Source organism: Vicugna pacos, chromosome 1 (genome assembly GCF_048564905.1).
Source record: "Vicugna pacos chromosome 1, VicPac4, whole genome shotgun sequence".
In the NCBI taxonomy this organism is placed as follows: Eukaryota; Metazoa; Chordata; class Mammalia; order Artiodactyla; family Camelidae; genus Vicugna; species Vicugna pacos.
Window position 1 is genome coordinate 98359336 of NC_132987.1, and position 22013 is coordinate 98381348.

At 33.6% G+C, this 22013-nt stretch overlaps 1 protein-coding gene across 19 annotated transcripts in view; it reads right to left on the reverse strand.

Moving 5' to 3' along the window:
* The window catches only part of ROBO2 (roundabout guidance receptor 2), a 1146283-nt gene that overhangs the window by 470024 nt on the left and 654246 nt on the right, over positions 1 to 22013 (reverse strand). For 16 of the 19 annotated variants that reach the window (XM_072967648.1, XM_072967644.1, XM_072967640.1 and 13 more), the window contains one exon: positions 15705 to 16031. In XM_072967648.1, coding sequence (XP_072823749.1) covers positions 15705 to 16031 — 327 coding nt within the window. Of the gene's footprint in view, positions 1 to 15704; positions 16032 to 16146; positions 16208 to 22013 lie in introns of all 19 variants that reach the window. The other 3 variants (XM_072967612.1, XM_072967618.1, XM_072967628.1) reach the window with 2 other exon arrangements.

The following is a 22013-nucleotide window of genomic DNA, read 5'->3' on the forward strand; positions in this document are numbered from 1 at the left end:
ATACCTAATAACATACTTTTATACTAAGTGTAAGTCAAATGTATCTCAAAATATCAGCTCTTTTGCTTCATGTATTTCTTTTAGAGAAACAAAACAAGATCAAATTTATATACTAGAAATGTATGTTTGTTTACAGTAAACTTTAAGAGACCAGAAATATTGATCCAGAATGTGCATAATTTAAAAAAAATTACCTTAGATCTGAATGCCCGATTAGAAAAGAAAAATGACTTAATTACAAGGTGACAAGGTGACTAGGGACTGCACAGACGGGACCCATGATGAGTTAAATCCTCAAAAGACAGAACATTAAGGAAAAACCTCAATTTATCAGCAATATTATCAATTACTTCTTATCAACCAGAATTTGCATGGAGAAATGGTAACCCTAAAAAAAATGGTATTATCCAGGGTAATGAAAAAGTTTTTTTTTTTTTGACAGACTAAGGGAATAGCCAGTTAAAAAGACTGCTGCTAAATTTACTTGCTATCACAGGTTGGCCAAACATAAACGATAGGCTGGAAATATCTTTTTTCTAACGAGCTTAGTCCAGTAATCATATACAAACCCTCTACACTAGCTCCTTAGATTTCCACTTTTCCAGAGTATAAATGATCTAGTCTAATTCTCTCACCTTAAATTCAAGAAAACAGACCCAGAGAGGTTAAAAAGGTTTGTCAAAATTACATGGTTAGTGGGAGAAAAGGGCCAAAACCTGGTCCTTTCTGGGGAAAGAAATTCCCCAAATTATCTTTTCCCTACATTGCTGTCTGATGAAATTGGCTCCCTCATTTGTCATCTCAAGTCTGCCTCTCATCAGCCAGGGGTTTTGATTAAGTCAATTCACTTCTCAGGGCCTCAGTTTCTACATCTGAACAACAAGGGGACTGATGATCTCTAAGGTTCCCCAACCTGCCAGCTTCCATGTACACAGTTCTGTGATGACCTGACTCACCCAAAGATTGCCTTTTTTTTTTCTGATTTAATCCTACATTCATTTCTTATGAAAAAGCTTCCATTAATGCCCCTGTAATTAACATCAAACCCAAATGGAATGAATGGGAGATTTTCTTATGCATAGAACAAGGACCCTTAAATAAGAATGATAATATTTCCCAGAAGACAACTATGGCAGCCCTCAAGTATGATTAACTAGACCACTCTTTGTCTCTCTTTTCTTCACAGAAATAGAACAGTTCATTTGCATGTCATCTGATATAAAGAGAGATCCTAGAATATAATGGGTTATTACCATTGGGTACTTCATTAGTAAAGCGTTTCCTTATGACGTGACAGAAAAGAGAAAGACAAAGTAAATTGAGATTCTTACATCTCTATTAATGACATACACATTTGAAGATTAGATTCTATCAGCATATCCATCAATCCTGTTAAGAACCAAACAAGTACTTAAGAAGGATTTTGCAAGTTGACCCCTTTCTAGGTAGTCCTGTTTAACAACAGGCTTTTGAGAGGAGCTGCTTTTAAAGAAAATCCTATATGAATATTAAACACAGCAACTTCCTCCTTCTTTTAAGAATATTTAAAGCAGATCCAGGAAGAAAACAAAAATAAATCAGCCTTTCTATCAAGCTACTCTTGAATCTAGAAGTGTGGGTCCTGGGGAATTATATGTTATAAATGAGGGGTTGGACTACAAAGTGCAATTAATTTAATTGCTTATAATCTCAAAGGATTTCAAAGTAAGATGTGTAAGACATATGCATAAGTGGGATTCTTCCAAGGACTTTTAATGAAACATGGTAATACTAAATTCAAGAATATCATTTCTACTTTACGGAATTCCTTGTGAATAGGAAAGTGATGAGACTAAGTAAGTCATCAGTACAAAGTTATCTTATTTCATTACCATGAAAACTGTTTTTTTTTTTCCTTTGAGGGAAAACATAAGGCAAAGCTATACCAAAACGTAGAGTTGTATGCAGTCTTTTAGGCTCTCTTCTGACCACATCATCGTTTTGGTCTTGGTTTGCCTATAATTCTTTAAAATACCAAGAAAGAACACATACACCATAATCATTGTCTGGCACGCTGAAGCAAAATCTGCAACTCCCAACCACTGGTCCTCTTCTTTATTCAAAGGTCACATGGAACAAATATATTTTCTCCTTGGTATGGCAGTTCTTGACGTGCTTGGTGAGAACTACTGGAACTATTTATGTATTCACTGCTCCTACCTCAATAATAACTCCAGTTCTTTCCACTTTATCTAGTTGTGATAGACTTAAATCCTTAATCTTTCTCTTCTAGTGGTATTTCAGTTTTAAAGATGAATTTAAATTGGTACTCAGAACTATTAATGATATTCCATCCACAGTTTTAGCAGCAAAGAATCAAGCTGGACCACATTTCTTAATCTGAACTACTAATGCATTTTAGAGTAAGAGACTTTTGGGCAGCTTTATAATGAACCCTGTTCATTAAGTCAAGTATTAAGGACTCTTACTTTATTCATATGAACAACCTTTCCTCTCTTACTTTAACCTCCCCAACTTCCCACCCCAATTAAAAAAAAAAAAACCCTATCATTAAACCCAAAAGCAATAATGGAGCAAAAATCAAAAATACATGAAGAAATTCACAGGACTGTATGTACAATATACCACAAGTTGAATGTATTAATTTCAAACAGTGAATTTCTGAACCTGAATATGTGAATTTTAAAGATACTATGGACATTTAATAAAAATGATTTCATCAAAGTTTAAGCAAAACACAAATATTCAAGTCATAAATTATTGATTTCTTATAGGACATTTTTATTTATATTTTTATGTCTACTTAAAGTAGTTAGGTAGCTTATTTGTCTTAACTTTTTATTTTGAAATAATTATAGATTCATAGGAAGCTGTAAAGATAGTACAGAGATGTCTCTTGTACCATTTACCCAGTATCCCTCCAATGTATAAGTTACATCTTACATAATAATAGTGCAATACCAAAACCGGGAATTAGACATTAGTATAACGTGTGTGCTTTTATGTCACTTTATCACAAGTACATATTTATATAACCATCATCACAACCAAGATTCACAACTATTTCACCACCACTAAGATCACCTTGTTGCTTTCCCTTGATAGTCACACCTATCCCTCTTTCCCAAATCATCCTTAACCTTTGACAATCACTAATGTTTTCCATCACTATAAATCTGTCATTATGAGGAGGTTAACATAAATGGAATTATACAGTATTTGACCTTCAGAAATGGCTTTCTTTACTCAGCATAAAGCTCTTGAGATCCATCTAAGTCATTGTGCATATCAATAATTCACTCCTTTTTATTGCTGAGTAGTATTCCATGATGTAGATATAGCATGGTTTGTTTAACCATTCACCTATTCAGGGACATTTTAGTTGTTGTTTTCATGTTTTTTCCTATTACAAACAAAGCAGCTATTAAAATTCTGTATAGATTTTTGTGCAGGTAAAAGTTATCATTTCTCTTAAACAACCAGGAAAGCAATATATAGTAAGTATATATTTAGTGTTTTAAGAAACTGTCAAACTATATTCTAGGGTGGCTGTACGATTTTTTACTCCCACCAGTAATGAATGAGACATGATTTTTTATTTTGGTTGTTCTAAAAAGCTATGTAGTGATAACTTAGTATAGTCCAGCTTAATGTAAATTCCCCTAAGGCCAGTGATGTTTAACATTTCTTCAAGTTCTTATCTGCCAGCCATTTATCATTTCTGGTAAAATATCTCTTTATGCCGTGCTCTTTTTCTAATTAGACTGTTACATTTAATGTTAAATTTTGAGAGATCTTTATATCTTTTAGCTCTGAGTCTTTGGACAGATATATGTGGTTTGCAAATACATTCTCCTTCTATGTAATTTGTCTTTTTATTCTCTTAACAGGATCTTTTATAGAGGAAAATTTCTCATTTTAATGAAGTCAAATTTATTTACCTTATGTTTTTGGCTTCTGCTGTGGTATCACACCTGAGAACTCTTCACCAAGCCCAAAGTACCAAAGATTTTGTCACATTTTCTAAAAGTTTTATAGTTTTATGATTTACATTTAAATATTTGATCCATTTTGAATTCATTTTTACAACGTATGAAGTGTAAGTTGAGCTTCTTTTTTTAATATGAATATTCAATTGCTCCAAGTATCAATTATTTAGAAAACAAGTCTTCCTCCTTTAATTAATTTTTTTAATTAAAAATTATAAATAGTTATTTGAAAGCCAAATTGATCAATGTTAATATTAGACATTGAACTTAGAGAGAAACTATCAAAGTTAGTAAACTCTACAAATATATATGCCATGACATAATGCATGTAAATGTGTTAATAACTTCCAAAGAACTCGAGAAATTATTTTAAGGGTATTACTGCTATTATCATACTCCTTTTTCTATAAAACTTAGTCAAGTTATCTTTAGATACGAAATGATAGATGACTCTTCTTATAAATTGGATTCTTAAGCTTCAAGCTGCTTTGGCCTGCAAACATGTCAATAAGAACTGAAAGTGATGGATCTTCCTGATACTGATATTTGACAACTAGGAACTGTACAGAGAAAATCAAATTACTTGAATAAACTAATGAGCTCTCAAATGTCAATATATAACTAAATAAAAAATAGAAAAGCTTACTCTTTCTGTTGTTTCCTTCCTTTAATAGTCCATGAAATCACAGAATTTTAGCACCAAAATGAAGCTTGAGACTTCATCTAGTCAAGCATCCTCATTGTACATACACAGTTGGATAACTGTTTCTGGGTTAAATACCTAAAACAAATGCTAATGATTTCTTCTGAGTGTCAAATGGTTTTGTTTGTTTCAATGAATCAGTGAGGACAATCTGCACAGTAGTTAAGAAAGCAAACTCTAGGTGAAGGCTGCCTGGATTCAAATCCCAACTCTTCATGCTGTGCAAAAATTGCTAAGCTAATAAAGAATTGGCCTCAGACATAATAGAAAATGATAGAGTTGTTTTGAGAATTATACTTACAATAAACTACTTAGGGAAAAAGCCTGGCATTTAGTAAATGCCAGTGATTATTTTTCCTTGCTTTCTGCCTAGGGAAATCATTTCACCTGGCTCATAATTGTCTTGGAAAAATCTACCTCTTCTTCCACTGAATTCCCACATGTTCAGGTGTTCTTCTCTGTAGGACTTACAACATTTCACACTATCTTGAACACTCCTTGATGGCATGAGTCAAGCCTTATTTTATTTTTTGATTTTGTATCTAAGGTAAAACACACACACACACACAAGTAACACAAAATATACCATCTGAATCATTTTTAAGTATATAGTTCAGGACTGTTATGAATATTCACATTGTTGTGCAACAGTGTGAATCTCCAGGACTTCTACATCTTGCAAAACTGAAATTCTATACCCATTAAACAACCCTGGTTTAAGTATCAGTATCCTCAACACCTTGCTGAGTACCCAGCAGTTAGAAGGCAGCAAACTAAATTTGTATCATCCCTTAGAACACAAACTCATTTCTTAAATTCCTATCAGTTCTCCTTTGGAATACAATCTCTTACTTTTCTGGTATCAACTTAATTCATCAAATTAATTCAACCCTCTTCTTACCATACTTTAACTTGTTGTAGATCTATCTGCACACTCTTTCAATGTTCCTATCCACCTTATCCTTCCTTTAACATATTTCCTCTCATGCCTTATAAGGAAAATTCCCAACTCAAAAAACACTGAAGGGCTGGCTTCAACTTAGGTCTTCTAGGATAACATGCAAGCTCCTAAGTTTGTTTAATTATTACCAATCTCTACTTCCCTATTTAAATTAAACCCCTCTCCTTTCCTACATACAACATTCAACTCAACAAACACAGTAATTTCCCCCCAAAATGGCCAATCACACACAGCCTCAGGCCTTTGCTTTTATACTTCTCTCTAGTTTTCTGAGACCACTTATCATTCATATTCATCCAGAAGCATTTGGTGCCACTCCTTCCTCCTTACCTCCTGTGGCATGTTCCGTCTGAAGGCCCTTACTCTACACCACGGTGGAAGATCACTGTCACTTGATGACGCTGCCTAGGCTTCTTACCTATAACACAAGCACCAATGAAGGCACGGACCTCTTAAGTTGCTTTTTACTCCTAACAACTAGGAAGCCTAAGAAAGACTTCTAGAAAGATTTAAGGGAAAACACTGAATATCCTCATTCAATGTGAATAAGCAGAAAAGGCAAGGAGGAGGAAAGTGAGTCAGGTTGATATATATAAAATGGTTGTATCAAATATGACATCTTATAAAAGTAAATAGTCACATTAGGTTTCTGTAATTTACAGTTACACATAAAACCTGTAACGTTTGTGCCAAATCTTTATACAGACTTAAATGTTAGATAACAGCATTAAAAAAAAAAAACACTTCATGATTGTCTTTATAAATAATAAGAAGTTCTTGTGTAACTGGAAAATGGCCTGATTATAAGAAAAAGATGTGGCAATAAAAAGAGCCCCTTCTCTTCCTAGATATTAATTTACACTCAGTTTCCAGACCCTACTTGTGATGCTCCTCACTGTGCCAAAGGTAGACTTTTCCTGCTGCCTGTAACCCAGCCTGACATCCTTGCCTGCTGGCTTTTTGAGGATCAGTTAGTTGTACAACAGGCTTAGCCTAACCAGTAAATAAGTTCCACAGGCTATTGTGGTTAGCAGAATTTCTGCAAATAAATAAATAAACAAATAAACAAACAAACAAATAAATAAATAAATAAAAATATAAAAACCTGTTGGAATTCATCAGGGTCTGGGCCTATATATTTGTCTGTCACATTAAAAGCACCTGCTTCTCTTACAATCCTTGTGTGACTTCTCTCCAAGGGCCAGAAACACTACTGACATCTGAACAAATCCCAGAAGGGTAGCATTAGGGAACTTCAGAGAGTTTACAGAAATCCTAAATAGGAGCCCAATATTGTCTTCCTCGATTACGTCTTGTGAAACATATTCCTTATTGACAAAAATGTATGGATATCTTCTAATTAAGGAAAGAGTGATTGGAAATGTTTTTGCTTTTGAAAATCTCCTAAAAGGAAAACCAATTCCAATGCTTTAGAGTGGGAAGAATATGTAGATAGTATGATTGAACCTTTTATCCTTTAGCAATTGTCACTGACTGTTACAAACATCCATAGAAAAAGAAATTTCCAGAGTGGAACAAATTTCACCTGCTGTTTTTACTCCTATACTCCTGTAAAAAGCTTAACATATATACTGACTCACATGTGAAAAAAGTGAGCCTCCTTTATGTAGTTATAGAAACCTTGTGGGAGCTGCTTCAGAACTGAACAATGTGTATTATAATTATCAGAAACAAATTCAATCTAAAGAAGGAAAATTGGAGACCTATCATTCTGATGAAACACAAATCTTGGAGAAAAGCATACAAGTTGCTGCACAAAATTATGTTTCCTTACTACAGTGTCAACCCTCATACATTTTCAGTAGAAACAACTTACATTTACATACCAGCTGAGATAAAATAAATTGAAGGTTTACAGATGGGAAACTCTCCAAACCATAAATATTCTTTTCTCACTTTTATCTTAAAAAATTCTGGGACAGAACACAAGAGCTGACCTCAACATTTTTTCTTCATACGCCTTAGTATCACTATGAGTACATTTGGCTGTCATTTCATGGATAGGATTTACATGTCTGCAGAGCTCAGGATTATACCATTTTTGGAAATAATCTTTTGAAAAGAGGAAGAATATCAAGATTTCTCTCCATTTATGTGCTTTCCTTGGAATCAGAGTTAATTTCCCTGGAATTCGGAGTTAATTCAGGCTAATTTGAATGAATGGCAACTTGAGACTTGTACTAGGAGAGGGGTTGGATACAGTTAATTCAATCAACATAAATCTGATATCAAAATACAGCATTGCACATATTTAGGTAGTTCATAAGTCCAAATATGTACCCCAGGCATAGTAATAAAACCTTTATTTGTGAATATTAAAGAAGAGTCTTGTAATTGAAAAAATTTGATGGAGTATTACAAAATTAAAAGGTACACACACAAAACAGGCCAAATAATACAGATGTATGCATATGCACACACATGTACCCTCTAGGATTATTCTCTAATGTCTTTTGTTTCTAGTTAAAATGTTTTAGATTGACTCCTCGATGCTGATACACTCATGCTTTATAATACTTTCAACTGAGTTTATAAATTTCTTTTAAAATAGCCTTGGACCAGCACTGTGGATGCAGGGCAGTACCAAACTTACAGAGCACAAACAATATTTGATTCTCATCATGATTTTTTCTTAATACAATTTCTCATTAGTGGTTACTCTTGCTGTAAGATAAATGTCCTGTATTAATTTGCTAGGGCTGCCATCACAAAATTCCAAGATTAAGGTGTTGACAGCTTCAGTTTCGTCTCAGGTTCCCCTCCTTTACTTGTATATGGCCCCCTGTCACTGTGTCCTCTTAGGTCTTTTCTCTGTGCATAAACATCTCTGGTGTCTACTGTGTCCAAATGTCTTCTTATAAGGCCACCAGTAGATCAGGACCCTCTCTAACAGCTGTATTTTAATTTATTTCTTTAAAAACCCTACCTCCCAATAGAATTATATAATGAGGTACTGGGGATTAGGAGTTCAACAATAAATTCGGGAGGGGACACAATTTAGTTCATAACATGGCCCAAGTACCTTAAGCTATGAGTGTTTTTCGGTGCTTGTCTGTATACCCTCACCACCCTACCAAAAAAAAATCTCTGAATTCTCTCTTGAAATTTGTAGAAACACAAATAGAGGAATCATGAAAAAACCAGTAGCTCCCAAATTCTTTTTGGTCAAAATCTATGAATATCAGTTCCAATTTGACTAATTGCCTCTTATGTGTTTAAATAAGTAAGTTTTTTTTTAAGGAAAGTTGTGTCATGACAGCAGTTCTGTTTTTCTACTCTTGGAATTACTTAATCAACTTCTATTTTAACTGCCATTAATTTGTTATTCTAAACCTTTCTAGTAAAGGAAGAAACCTTTAAAACGTCTGGTAGGAAAAATAACTTGGGAACGGGAAAGGTTATGTCAGTTATTCTCAGGAAAGATAATGTCATATCCTAAGAAGCCAGAATATTGTTTGCTTTCAGAACAAATAAAAATGTGACAGAAAGTGAAGATTCAAATAGCAAGATGGTCCAATGTAATTAGGGCCAAAGTCAACATAGTCTGGCAAGAAGTTCTGCAAGAGGAAGTAATTTCAGGATTTTATTTCATCAATTCATACCTACTTGAATTAAATAACTAGGTAAAAGAAAAAAATAGAAAATTCATGACTATTCAATGGCTTTATATAGTTAATTATTTTATATTTTAATTAATTAAATCTCATCTTAAAATACAGACATATGACACAAGGAAGTGTAACATGCCAGCCAGTCATTAATATCTGTCAAATCCTGGCAATGTTTCATGACTGTGTTTTGTACTTTGAGAGGAGCTAGATACAGTTAATTCAATAACACTAATAAATATTATTTTATCTACAATTAAAGATTCCATATAAATTCCTCAAAAAGGTAAAAGAGTCACCATATTACTATGCAATTTTAATCTTAATTATATAACTAAGAGAATACCCAAATGAAACCATGTCACACAATTTGTACAAGAATATTCATAGCAGTATTATTCATAACAGACAAAAAGTGGAAACAACCCAAATTTCCATCAACGGATGAGTGAATGGATAAAATGATGGAGTATCCACAAAATAGAGTATTATTCAGCAGTATAAAGGAATGAAGTACTGATATATTCTACAACAAAGATGATCCTTTAAAATACTATGCTAAGAAAAAGAAGCTAGTTTAAAAAAGACCATATACTGTATAATTCTATTTACATGAAATGTCCAGAATAAGCAAACATATAGAGACAGACAGTAGATTAGTATTTGCTTAGGGATGGAGCAGAAAGGTTCCAAGCGAGTGGGAATTGACTGCTAATGGGCATAGAGTTTCCTTTAGAACTGACAAAAATGTTTTAAGTTAGATTGTGATGTTGGTTACACAACCCTGTGAATATGCCAAAAAAACACGGAATTGTACACTTCAAATGGGTATGTTACATGCGAATTATATCTCAATAAAGCAAATTTTAAAAATCTCTCCATGGTTTAATCCTTTATGCAATTTAATTTATCTCATGTCTTTTTGGAGCATAAAGGTATTTTGCCTGGATAACATTCACTTACAGCCAAAAGAAAAGAAAAAAGAAAACAAATTACATATTTATTAACTTGGAAGTATCAATGAAACAATTCACCTCGTGTCCATTATTAATGCCACTGTGACCTCTGTTACTAAAGTCAGTCTACTTCTGTAACCTCTCTTCCTTGCACAGATAAAACATCAATTTAGTTTTGGATGTAAAGCAAACAGGATCATTATGTTTGTAGACTGTTCCATAGCTTTGCTATTCTAGCAATCTGTGACTAATGCAAGACCTTTCCCTTCTCTAAATGACTTTCTTGAGGCATGAGTTTTGATACATGGAAACAAAAATAAACAAACAAATAAACAAACAAACAAAAGGAGGAGGAGAAGAAATGAAAAGAAAGAAATCACCCTGCAGTCATGAATTCAATCTATTTCTAGTTTCCCAATTGAATTATAAACCATATCTGTTCTCTTTTGTAGCTGTCTCAAAAGCCAACTTTCAAACATGTAGCAATTTTATTTTATCAAAGCAAAGGTAAACCATAGCTAATCTCAAAAATTCTTGTGTTCTTGTTTTGCTTTAGAAGTAAGAAAAGGAAAAAAACAGATCAGTTTCTAAGTTACCCCTGACCTTTGAACCACAACCTCCTTGCCACTAAAGCGTTCAGCGCCTCATTTAATCTCCCCTCTCTGCACTGGCATAGTGCAGAGAAAAGGAAACGGAAAAAATAATCTGGGGACTTCATCAATTTTTCATGAATTTTCATTTAGGCCAGAACCCCCTCTTCACCCTGGTCGATAGATCAAGCTGCTGTCATATATTTACCACCTGGGGCTACAGCTGCTATCTCTAGGGGCTGCCACTGACTCGGGCTGCATCACTGGCAGCCACAATCTGTGGGAGGACCCCTGTGCTCCTTCTGTTCCAAACACAGGGAGACTGGTGTTCAAACCGAAATCCTATCTGCACCAGTTATGCCTCAGCTCTCTAGGTGGTCCCATCGGGAAAACTACATATTAACTTCTTCAGGGCCAAGTGCCTTGCTTGTAGACCCTGCAGTACTTTTTTCGAAATATGTAAAAATCATTTTTGCCTAAAGACCTAAAGTTCAAGAGATTTAAAAAGTATTTCCTGCACTGCTATTTTTTTCCAAACCAAGAGGGGGGAAAAAGCAAATATGAGGTAAGTGATTAAAAATTCTACTGCAATGATTGATCCTAAATATTTGTTTTCCTCCATTACACTGTTCCATTACATAAAACTGAGGTATGTATTTTTAAAAAGAGAACAAACACAGCATGATAGAAAACAGGCTAACTTCTATTATGACCAATCAAGACAGATGTTTATCAATAAAATTGCACATTTCATGTAACAGCAGAAACCAAGATTGTTGAAATTAAAATTGAAAATCAAGATAAAGCAGAGTCAAAAAAATTTCAGGTTTTTTTTTAACTACATAATCATTTCACAATAAAAATTGTAGTAAGGTTTTCTGCTAGTTATCCATATATTCTTAACCACCTAGATATGCCTAGATACACTTAAATCAATTTTCAACTGATTTTGACCCTCAGAGGAAATTTGGCAGAGCCTGGAGACACAAGTTGTGGTTGTCACAACTTGGGCTGCAAGGGTCCTATTGGGCATCTTCTGGGCAAAGGTCAGAGATGCTTCTACACATCCTACAATGCAGAGCACAGTCTCCACAACAAAGAATTAACCCATCGCAAATGGCAAGAGTGCACAAGCTGGAATACCCTACTCTAGTTCCCTCATACCCAATTCAGAGCTGAATTCTTGAAAGAACAGGCACCATTTGCCACTCCAACTCCACCACCTATTTATTCTTCAGCTGCAGTGCTCTCTTTCCATCCCTAGAGACCACGGATACTTTTTATTACACTACAATATGGCATTTGCATTGTCCACCACTTTTTTTTTTCTTAAAACTATTTCATTTTTCTTGTCACTCCACTTCCCACATCCTGTCATTCTGATACCTCTTGCACCAGCCTTCTTTCCTTTGTTTACCATTAAATATTGGGGTTCCAAACACTGGCAGTGATCTGAGCTCCTATTAACCACTCCCTACACACAGCTTGCCTGGGCAATCACATCTATGATTATCTACTCCCATGGCTTCAACCTCCACCTGGGAAAGACCTCTCTTTTCAATTCCAGAAGCCCTTTTCTTAAAGGAACATCACATATTTTTACCTTGATATTTCACTGGTATATAAGCCAAAGCTGACTTTGCTCTCCTGTCCCCACTATAGTTATTTCTCCTGCATCTATCTGCCATCCCTTTGGAGGTAGGTAATACAACATAGCCAGTCACTACACCAAAAAAAAAAAAAAATCTGGGGATCACCCTCTATCCCTCAAATCAACATTAAATGATATAATTTATAATTTCTAAATACAATTCGAACATTTTCCTTCTTTAAACCTTCACCACTGTTTTCTAACATATACTCTTTTCTGAATGATTTGACAGCTTAACTCCACTCTGACTTCAATCATCATCTGTTTAACACAATCTTCAATTCTTTTTTAAAGACTCTCCTTTTATGTAACAAAAAGTCTAGATTTTATGATGCAGCACCTGCCTGTCTTTCCAGCGTATGCTGTCCACCAACCTCATATCAAGCTACTTGCAGTTCTCCAAATACATGATGTTTTTAGGCCTCTTTTTTCCTTTAATAGATTAAGCAATAGATGTGCCATAATTGAGCAATTATGTTGAGTCCTAAAATATGAAAGCCAAACATTTATATGACCTGCAGTGAATCCTCTATCATTTTATAAAAATACACCTGGGTTACCAATAATATGACAAATTGTAGTACTTTCACCCAAATTTCCATATTAACACGTTTTATGAAACAAATAAGGAAAGGGAGAAGACTGATGAGCTAATGCAAAAGAGATGAGCAACATATAAATGGGTATTATTTGATCTTGCGTTGCCTTAAATGGCATGAACTGTTGACAGGGCATTAGAAGAAAGAATTTTATTCACTAGCTAAATCCAATTTAGAAGCTGCTTTCTTTTCCTCTCGAGGTCACAAGTATTTTTTAGCATTTCTCAAAGTGCATTGATTTAAAAATAAAAAATGCTACTGCCACATTACATGAAAAAAATCACGGCTTAAAAATTCCTTCTAAATAGTTTGATTCATTATTAATGATACAATTAGGAAAGAGAGAAATACTTTAGATTAAATAAAAGTACAAGATGCATATGTGTTGGGAGCAATTTTAAAGCTAAGGCTCAGAAATACATATATATAAGTTTATAGTTGTCCAACAATAAAATGACTAGTCAATTTAGATAAATTTTAATATTGAGAAGAAAGTTAATTAAGGATTAAAAGCAATTATTTGTTTAAAATAAATAAGCTACAAAGATATATAGTACAACACAGCACACAGAATATAGCCAATATTTTATAACTATAAATGGAATATAACCTTTAAGAATTGTGAATCACTATGTTGAACACTCAAATTTATAAAATATTGTACATCAACTATACCTCAATAAAAAATACTTATTTGCTGCTGAGTAGATAAAAAAATTTTTAATTAGAAGTTCTTTATCTTTATTTATGTAAAATGGGCCAGATTTCATTTGAGTATTTTTCCAACTATGACACAGTCCTCTGCAACTGAAAATTAGAACAATCATGGTCTGATCTTGAATTCCCCATTAACTTACTTTCTGAGTCTTAGTCACTTAACCATCATGGGTTTCATTTTATCTATAAAAGGGAAGAATTACGCCTGTTATATTTACTATAAAGTGATATGGTTGGAAAAACCATAGAAATTGACATTGAAATATTTCAATTATGTTTGAAATATTCCAGAAATAAGATAGTTCAAAGTAAATATGAAACAGGAATATTTGCATTCTTGGGGTTTTGTGTATATACTTCAGACCTCAGTAAACTACAATTAATCTAACTGCTTTGTGAACAAACTTATAGAAATGAAATTACCTAGTGTCTGGCAAAGTGGCATTGCTAGCAGAAGTTCTAATGCTTAGATCTCAAAACACTTCATAAAACAAACTTGGATTTTAGGATTATTCTAGGCTTTTCTTATTGGACTTATATATTTCCAGCATGGAGTGGGTTCCAGATTTCCCAGTACAAGCTATAAATCAAAAGATTGGATGCTTGAGAACAAAAGCTTTCATTGGGATAGCTGAATAAGAAATTGTACGACTTTGTTTACTAGAAGATTCTTTCATGTACAAAGGTAACAACACGCTGTTGTAACAACACGCTGTTGAGAATTTCAATACACATATACACAAGTTTTATAATCTAGTGTGATACCACATAGCATGTGAATTCAAGTATCAAGTTTAATTGGAGACATGAGACCATCAGCTATTATCCAGCACTCCATCTCAGCTATATAAAAAAGATTAATGCATCCTGAAATATTTCTATTCTCTTACCTATGAACAGCTACTGGCACAACTAGAAAGTTGAAGAGCACAAACTTTCTTTAGGCCCAATTACTGCCACCTTACTCACAATTAATTCTAGATAAAATCTTTCCTGAAAATAGGTATCAAAATTGTCTGGTGCTGTTCAAATTATGACACCAAATCCTCACCTATAAAATAGAAAACCAATTTAAAGTATTTTTTAATTTGTTCTGCAAAACCATCCAGACAAATAAAGTTTAAAGAGATGCAAAGTCTTGATATCTTGATTTACCAGTGCTGTTTGGGCTGGTAGATTAATAAACAAATATATTTTAAAATGTCAAAGGCAGGGCAAGTAATTAGCTACTGCTGATTACCGAGACTGAGCAAGACCTTCCTAAATATGAACATTTTGTCCCTACACAGAAATCAGATCTCCTCTCCAATGAATTTTCTGATTAAAAAATAAAGTATAGTTGCTGATATTGTTGGTGTATTCTCTCCTCCATGCTTAGGTTAATAATTCCTGAATTTAGCCTAGAAGTAAAAGAGTTAGTATAACCCAGAGAATATATTCTTTTTAAAGTTGCCCAATGAAAGTTAGATTTAGAAATATATATATACACATACAAAATATAACAGTTTTATATAAATAACAGAAATAGGTACAATATTGAATATATGCCTTGTATTTGATCCCACATTACTCATAAACTTTATACTTTAACACTGTCAACTTTAATCTGATTATATCTGTCATTGATAATTCAAATTTTAAATATGACCAGCATCAACACCATCTTGCTTTTAATTTAATAACATAATATCCACATTGCTACAACATAAATAAATTTATTTCAAACACCTTGGCTTGACATTATTTTGACCAGCTTTCTTTGGAGAAGGCAAGTAAAATTATGCAGAGTATGCTTGCTCACTGTTTTATTCTTTAGGTGTTAAGCATCTATGGGAACAAATCAACGCTTACTAAAAATATATCAAAATAAAAGTGAGTGTTATTCATGAGATTCATTATGTTTACTTACATGCTACTTCCAGAGATGCATTTCGACTCACTGCTTCACCAAGGTAGTTCCTTGCAACACACACGTAGCTTCCTTCATCAGGTTTACTTCTGCGCCCGTGCACAATGCGCAAGAAGAATAAGGATCCGCTGGGCAGGAGCATCCTGTGGGACCGGGGATCATCCTTGTCAGTCTCCACCCGCTCACCATCCTTGTACCACTCAATGGTGGGTGTTGGCCGGCCCTCGGCCTTACAGTTCAAAGTGGTGGGCTCTCCCTTAGAGACAATGACATCAGAAGGGTGCTCCACGATCCGCGGGGGAAAGTCTTCCTGGCGAAGACGAGATCCTGTGAAACATGACAGAATGAAGACAAGTTTTAATATTTCCTCATCTGTAGCTTTTGTTTCATTTAGGTTTCCACTGATGAAACTGAACTATTCAATCATTTAAAATGCACTTACTACTATTTTATTTATTTTTCAGCCTTTTGTTCTTTATGCTTTCATAAATCATCCCAAATCCCTGGTGGAACAAGACAATATAGCAATAAATTAATATGTTAATTCTAGTGAGTTAAGTTTAACATGTTCCATGAGTCATTACAAACAAAAGTAAAAGAGCATGAAATTTCCTTTTGGAATCAGTAAGTTGGAATGGATACTAAGATGAGTTAGACTCATCTCCTATTGTCAAAGTGCCTACTGTGTACTGGGGGAAACAGCCAAGTACCTAGAATACATACACAGAAATCATTTATCATACTAGCATTGTGTTATCAGAGTCAACACAAAAAGAGACCTGAACATTATGTACCAGTAATAACTCAATTTAACATGTCGCGAAGAAACTTAATGACATAAATTGTAAAGAAAGTAAGCAGTAGAGGCAGGATTTGAACCAAGGTATGTCTGCCTGAGGAACTCAAGTTAAATTACTATGTTAAAATGAATGTTGTTGCATGGAGATCCAAGAAATGTTTTATAGGAAAAAATCAGGAACAGACATGTTAACTCTAATTAGAGCTCAGTAAGAGGTGCCACTCAAAAAGGTGGCATCTAAATTGAGTTGTAAAGAATCAAAATAATGTCAACAGGAGAAAGATACTCTGACTGATGAAACAGCATGAGCAAAAGGACAGAGAAACAACAGTACATACATATCTTTCATAATCAGGGAGGAAGTTAATGTGGCAGGTGAGGGTGAACGGCAGTCTTATGGTCAGAGACAAAAGGGCTTAAAATACCACGCTAAGGAGTGTGGACTTTTATTCTATATGGCTAGCTGATTTTGAGGGAGCAGTGACATGACTGTGTATTAGAAAGATACTTTGGATCTGTAGTGTAAAACATAGATAGCAATGGAGCCAAAAAGACAGGTGAGAGTTACTTCAGTATCCCAGAGAACAATAAAAAGAACCTGACCTTGAGAAATAAGACTTAAGGTAGAAAACAAGAGGAAGATACAAGCTATATCATAAACTAAACACTGGAAAGAATTTGTTATTCCACACAATAAGGAAGAGTGACAGGTATCAATGACTTTTTTGTGATTGCAATGAAAGTGAGGCCATTACAAGGTTGAAAAAATAGAAAGAGAAGAATCTGTTCAATATTTTAAGATGAAAATTTTGCATAATGTATTGTTTGAAATGTTAAATTTATAAAGTGTCACAGGCCATTATTTGTGGAAAGGTCCTGCCAGATGCTGCAAATAATTCTAAAGGAGACACTGAGAGAACCCTGTCTAAACACATTAATAATCTAAATGGAAGCCTTTTTTTTTTTTTTAATGGGAGCTTTTAAAAACTAGTTCTTAAAATTTTCCAACCAATCACCTAATATTAGCACATTTCTGCTCAATAAATAGAAGTAATATTTACTCATCAATGTTATTTGATGAGTACTTTCAATATTACTTACCAGTTTACTTTCAATATTAATTTAAAATTCGTATTTAAATTTAATAAAGGGAATTTAATTTGGTAACGAATGAGCCTTTTCTTTTGTGAACAGGATTAACTTTTAAAGGTTGCTGATTACCATTTGCCATCTCATCAGATCCAAGAAGGAACTTTTACAAGTTTTAGGTACCTAAAGTAAGAGTAATTTACAGTATATAAGTCAAAATTAAAAAAAAAAAAAAAAAAAGAATGAAAGAGACCCCAAAGCATTTAAATATTGATGGGAAATCATATCATATATCCTAATAATAAAGAAGGCTATATATTGTAATTATTGAGACCCTAACAGAAAGTAGGAATTTATAGAACATAAAAAGTAAGAATTATCTTAAAAAGTAATAACCAAGTAAGATCTCAAAGTATTTAAATATGAATGGCTAATCATATCTTACAAACCAGTAACATATTTCCAAATGTAAAGCTCTGGATATACAGCCACAGAAACTTATCCTAAAATGTACCAAGAGTTATATGTCACTTTTCATGTAACAGGCACATGATAAGCTACAAACATCTTGTTTAGATATCTTTGCTCTTTTCTAATCTTCCATTTGCAGTCATCAACATTCTCCCTAATACCAAGCTTGTTCTATTACTAAAAATAAGCAAGTTTTAATCATCCACATTTTTGGAGTACTGTTTACTACATCAAGTAATTCTCTATCTTATTAGGCACTTGGCCTGGATAGGGCCTGAACAGGAGCTGAAAACACACTAGCATTTATTAAATAAAATATAAAATAATAGAATAGTAAGAGAAATAGAAGCAAAATATCTAAGCTATTTAGCAATAAGATTTAGAATCCAGCACGTCCAATAAGCACTCAGAGAACTGTACTCATTTATGACTATGATATATGTAAATAATTCCAGTGCTATCACATCTGATATTCAATTAGCAACTTTATTCCACTGTTATAAAAACTTAAAAAGAACATCTGCAATTTAAATATAAGAGGTAAAATTATGAGATAACTCCAAGAAATTATACGGGTAAATTTTCACGACCTTGAGTTAGTCAAAATCTTCATGAATATGACACCAAAAGCAAGTAACAAATGAAACAGATAAACTGGACTTCATAAAATGTAAATATATTTGTTATCAAAAAATCTACAGAATTAGAAAACAACATTTGCAAATCATATATCTGATAGGGGACTTATACCTGGAATATATAAAGAACTCTTACAATCAATAAAAGTACAAATAACCAAATTTTTAAATGGGCAAAAGATCTGAATAGGTATTTATCAAAAAAAGTTAAACAAAAAGCCAGTAAACATGAAAAGATGCTCAACATCACTATCAGGCAAATGCAAATCAAAACCACAACATGACATACTTCACACCCACTAGGATGGTAATAATCTAAAAAAATGTAAAATAACAAGTACTGTCTGGGATGTTGAAAAGTTGAGAGCCTCATATAGTGCTGGTAGGAATGTAAAATGGTGCAACCACTTTGGAAAATTATCTGGAGTTCCCCAAAAAGTTTTGGATTAACATATGACCCAGAAATTCCACTGCCTGGTACATATCCATGAGAAACGAAACCTTATGTCCAGAGGGTGAGAGGTGAAGAGGGACAGGGGAATCTTTGAGAGGGTGATAAACATATTTTAAGATTGATTGTGATGATGGTTGGACAATTCTGTGAAAACAATAAAAAGTATATTGTACACTTTAAATGAGTAAAGTGTGGGGCATATGATTTGTATCTCAATAAAGCAGTTTTTAAAAAGTCTTAAGTAAACTGTGAACAAATTTAATACAAGGCATTTTAATAATTCATGTTTACTCTTAGCAACTGTTAGGTTATTTTCCTCATTTATAGTTTTAGGTTTTAAATGGAATCATCAGGACAGTAGTGGCTAGTAGGGCATAAAACAAAGTTTAAAGTTTGTACCAGCCAATACATAGATGATTGATAGTGACAACTAAAAATTGGCACTGGCCATCTGCCTCTACAAGGATTAAGTCACTAGCCAATACTGCCGCTGACCTTCAACATACCCTGAAAGGAATTCAGGATGGAGGTCAGAGAGGTAGAACAGGGCTTCAAACAGTTAAATATTTTCAGGAGAAGATTTCATGAGCCCAAATTCTCACATGTTCTCATATCTAGAAAAGTACCAAAATCATTAACGGAGATATCTGCTCCTGGAGATTAGCAATAACCTTCACAAGACTAGCAGCAACCTTCTTCAAAAATGTGTGCTTGGTTGCATGCACCCCTCTTCACTAAAATCAAATAAATACTGACCTTCTCCTTACCTCTTCAGAGCAGCTCCTTAGAGTAGAGCTATATGAGATGCTGTCTCCTGGGCTATAGCTCTCATTTTGCCCAAAATAAAGCTTAACTCGCAACTCTCACATTGTGAATTTTTTTTCAGGTGACAACAGATATATAGGTAGGTAGATAGACTGATACAGAGATATGCAAAGACACAGCTGCAATCTAAATTTTAAGATGTTATTCAGGGTGAGAGGATTAATTTTGAGCTCCCTTAAAATTAGACATTATACAACTATAGCATTGACCCTTAAGATGGATAAACCCCAGATAGGTCCAAGAATTCTCTGAAATGGTGTATAAAATTGGGTACTTTAATGTGGGCAGGAGGTAGTGGAGAGTGGGACTAAAGCTTTCATCAAATTTGTAAGAGGACTGAGACTTTAAAATTATGAAGGACCACTAAATACTAGGTATTCCATGTAATCCCATTATTTGGTTCATCACATAAAATGCCATGAAACAGTTTAACTTCAAGAACTTTGATACCCAAAGGCATATTAGAGATACAGGATCCCCAGCCCAATCCCAGACCCACAGAATCAGAATCTGCATTTTAACAAGCTCCCCCAGCAAAGCACATGCACATTAAAGTTTAAGAAGCAATGCTCTGAACAGTTTTAGTATGGTCTTGAGCTAAGGATGTTTTTACATTTTTATAGTGTTGTTAAAAGAAAAGAATGAAGGAAAAAGGAGGAGACAAAGAAAAAGAAGGGGAAGGTGGAGGAAGAAAGAGACCTTACATGGTCTACAAAGCTTGAAATATTGCTTTCTGATCCTTTTCAGAAGTTTGTCAATCCTGCTCTAGAGCACCTGTTTATCACTTTCTATTAATAACTTTAGTTTTTTAAATTTATCTTTTTATATAGGACCAGATGGACTGTTTTCTCCAGATTTCAGACAAATAAAAAAAAAACTTCAACAGCAGAAAAAAAGAAACTTTGCTCCTGTAACAGGAAATACTCAGAATCCCTATTTGATCATATAGACTAAGTATCATGTCAGAATTACTATCTGCAATTCTAACTTTGCTTGCAGCTGATAACAATTCTGGACATCTTTTTATATCTCAAATGTGAATTGAATAATAAAATAGTCAAGTTTTAATTTAAAACATCTTATTAAACTGTCCTTAGCTATTATAAAGAAAGATGATGAAAATTAGTCACAGGGTACTACAGGTGAGCATCTAAATGTTTATTTTTAGTGTCCAAAAAGGAAGCTATAAAACAGTCAAGTGACAATATTCATAACTGAATAGCTGATAGAGGCAGAATTATATATATCTCAGGGCCATTCATCCAAAATGTACCAGACTTCGTAAAAATGGTTGAAAGAGTAAGTAAAGAATGCCACTACAAGTAGACTAATTAAAAATAAATTCTAAAATTGATTTCAATAAAATGAGCCAAATTAACACCTTTAGTTATGATCAGAAAGCATCTTCTTTGTTTTTCAAAGTGTGATTCTTAGACTACATGCATCAGAATCACCTGAGATATTTCTTTAAAATGGAGCTTCTTGGTCTCCACAGTGAATAGAATGCATCAAATGAGACAGCTGGATGTAGAAGTGTCTTTGAGTAATGTTCTAAGCACCCAAATTTACATAATGGATTATTTCCACTTCTCAGAGACTGTCAAACACTGATTTTGTAATGATTTTAGTAAAATATTTAATAAAACACAAATTGAATAGTTTATTAGCTCTTCGAATTTTAAAGAATTGGAGGTAAAGTATAAAATCATAATTCACGAATATATTTAAATTTAGTTTTATTTACTCAATAACCACTCATTTGCAGTGAGTACTACCAAACTTTTGTTTTCAGAAGTGATTTCAATTGTATAATACAGTGACGGAGGATAATGCACCTAGAAGAACACTGGCTGATTTCATTTAATGTGTTTGAAAGTAAACTGCTTCTGCCTTTTTATTCAGTTGGAATATAATATTCCCTTGCACTAAGCTTTATTTTTCATTATTATACTAGATAGCTATATCTAGTAAGTTATTAAATAACACATTTCAAATTTTTCTGAAATTTTTCAAGGGCAGGAGAAAATTTCGGT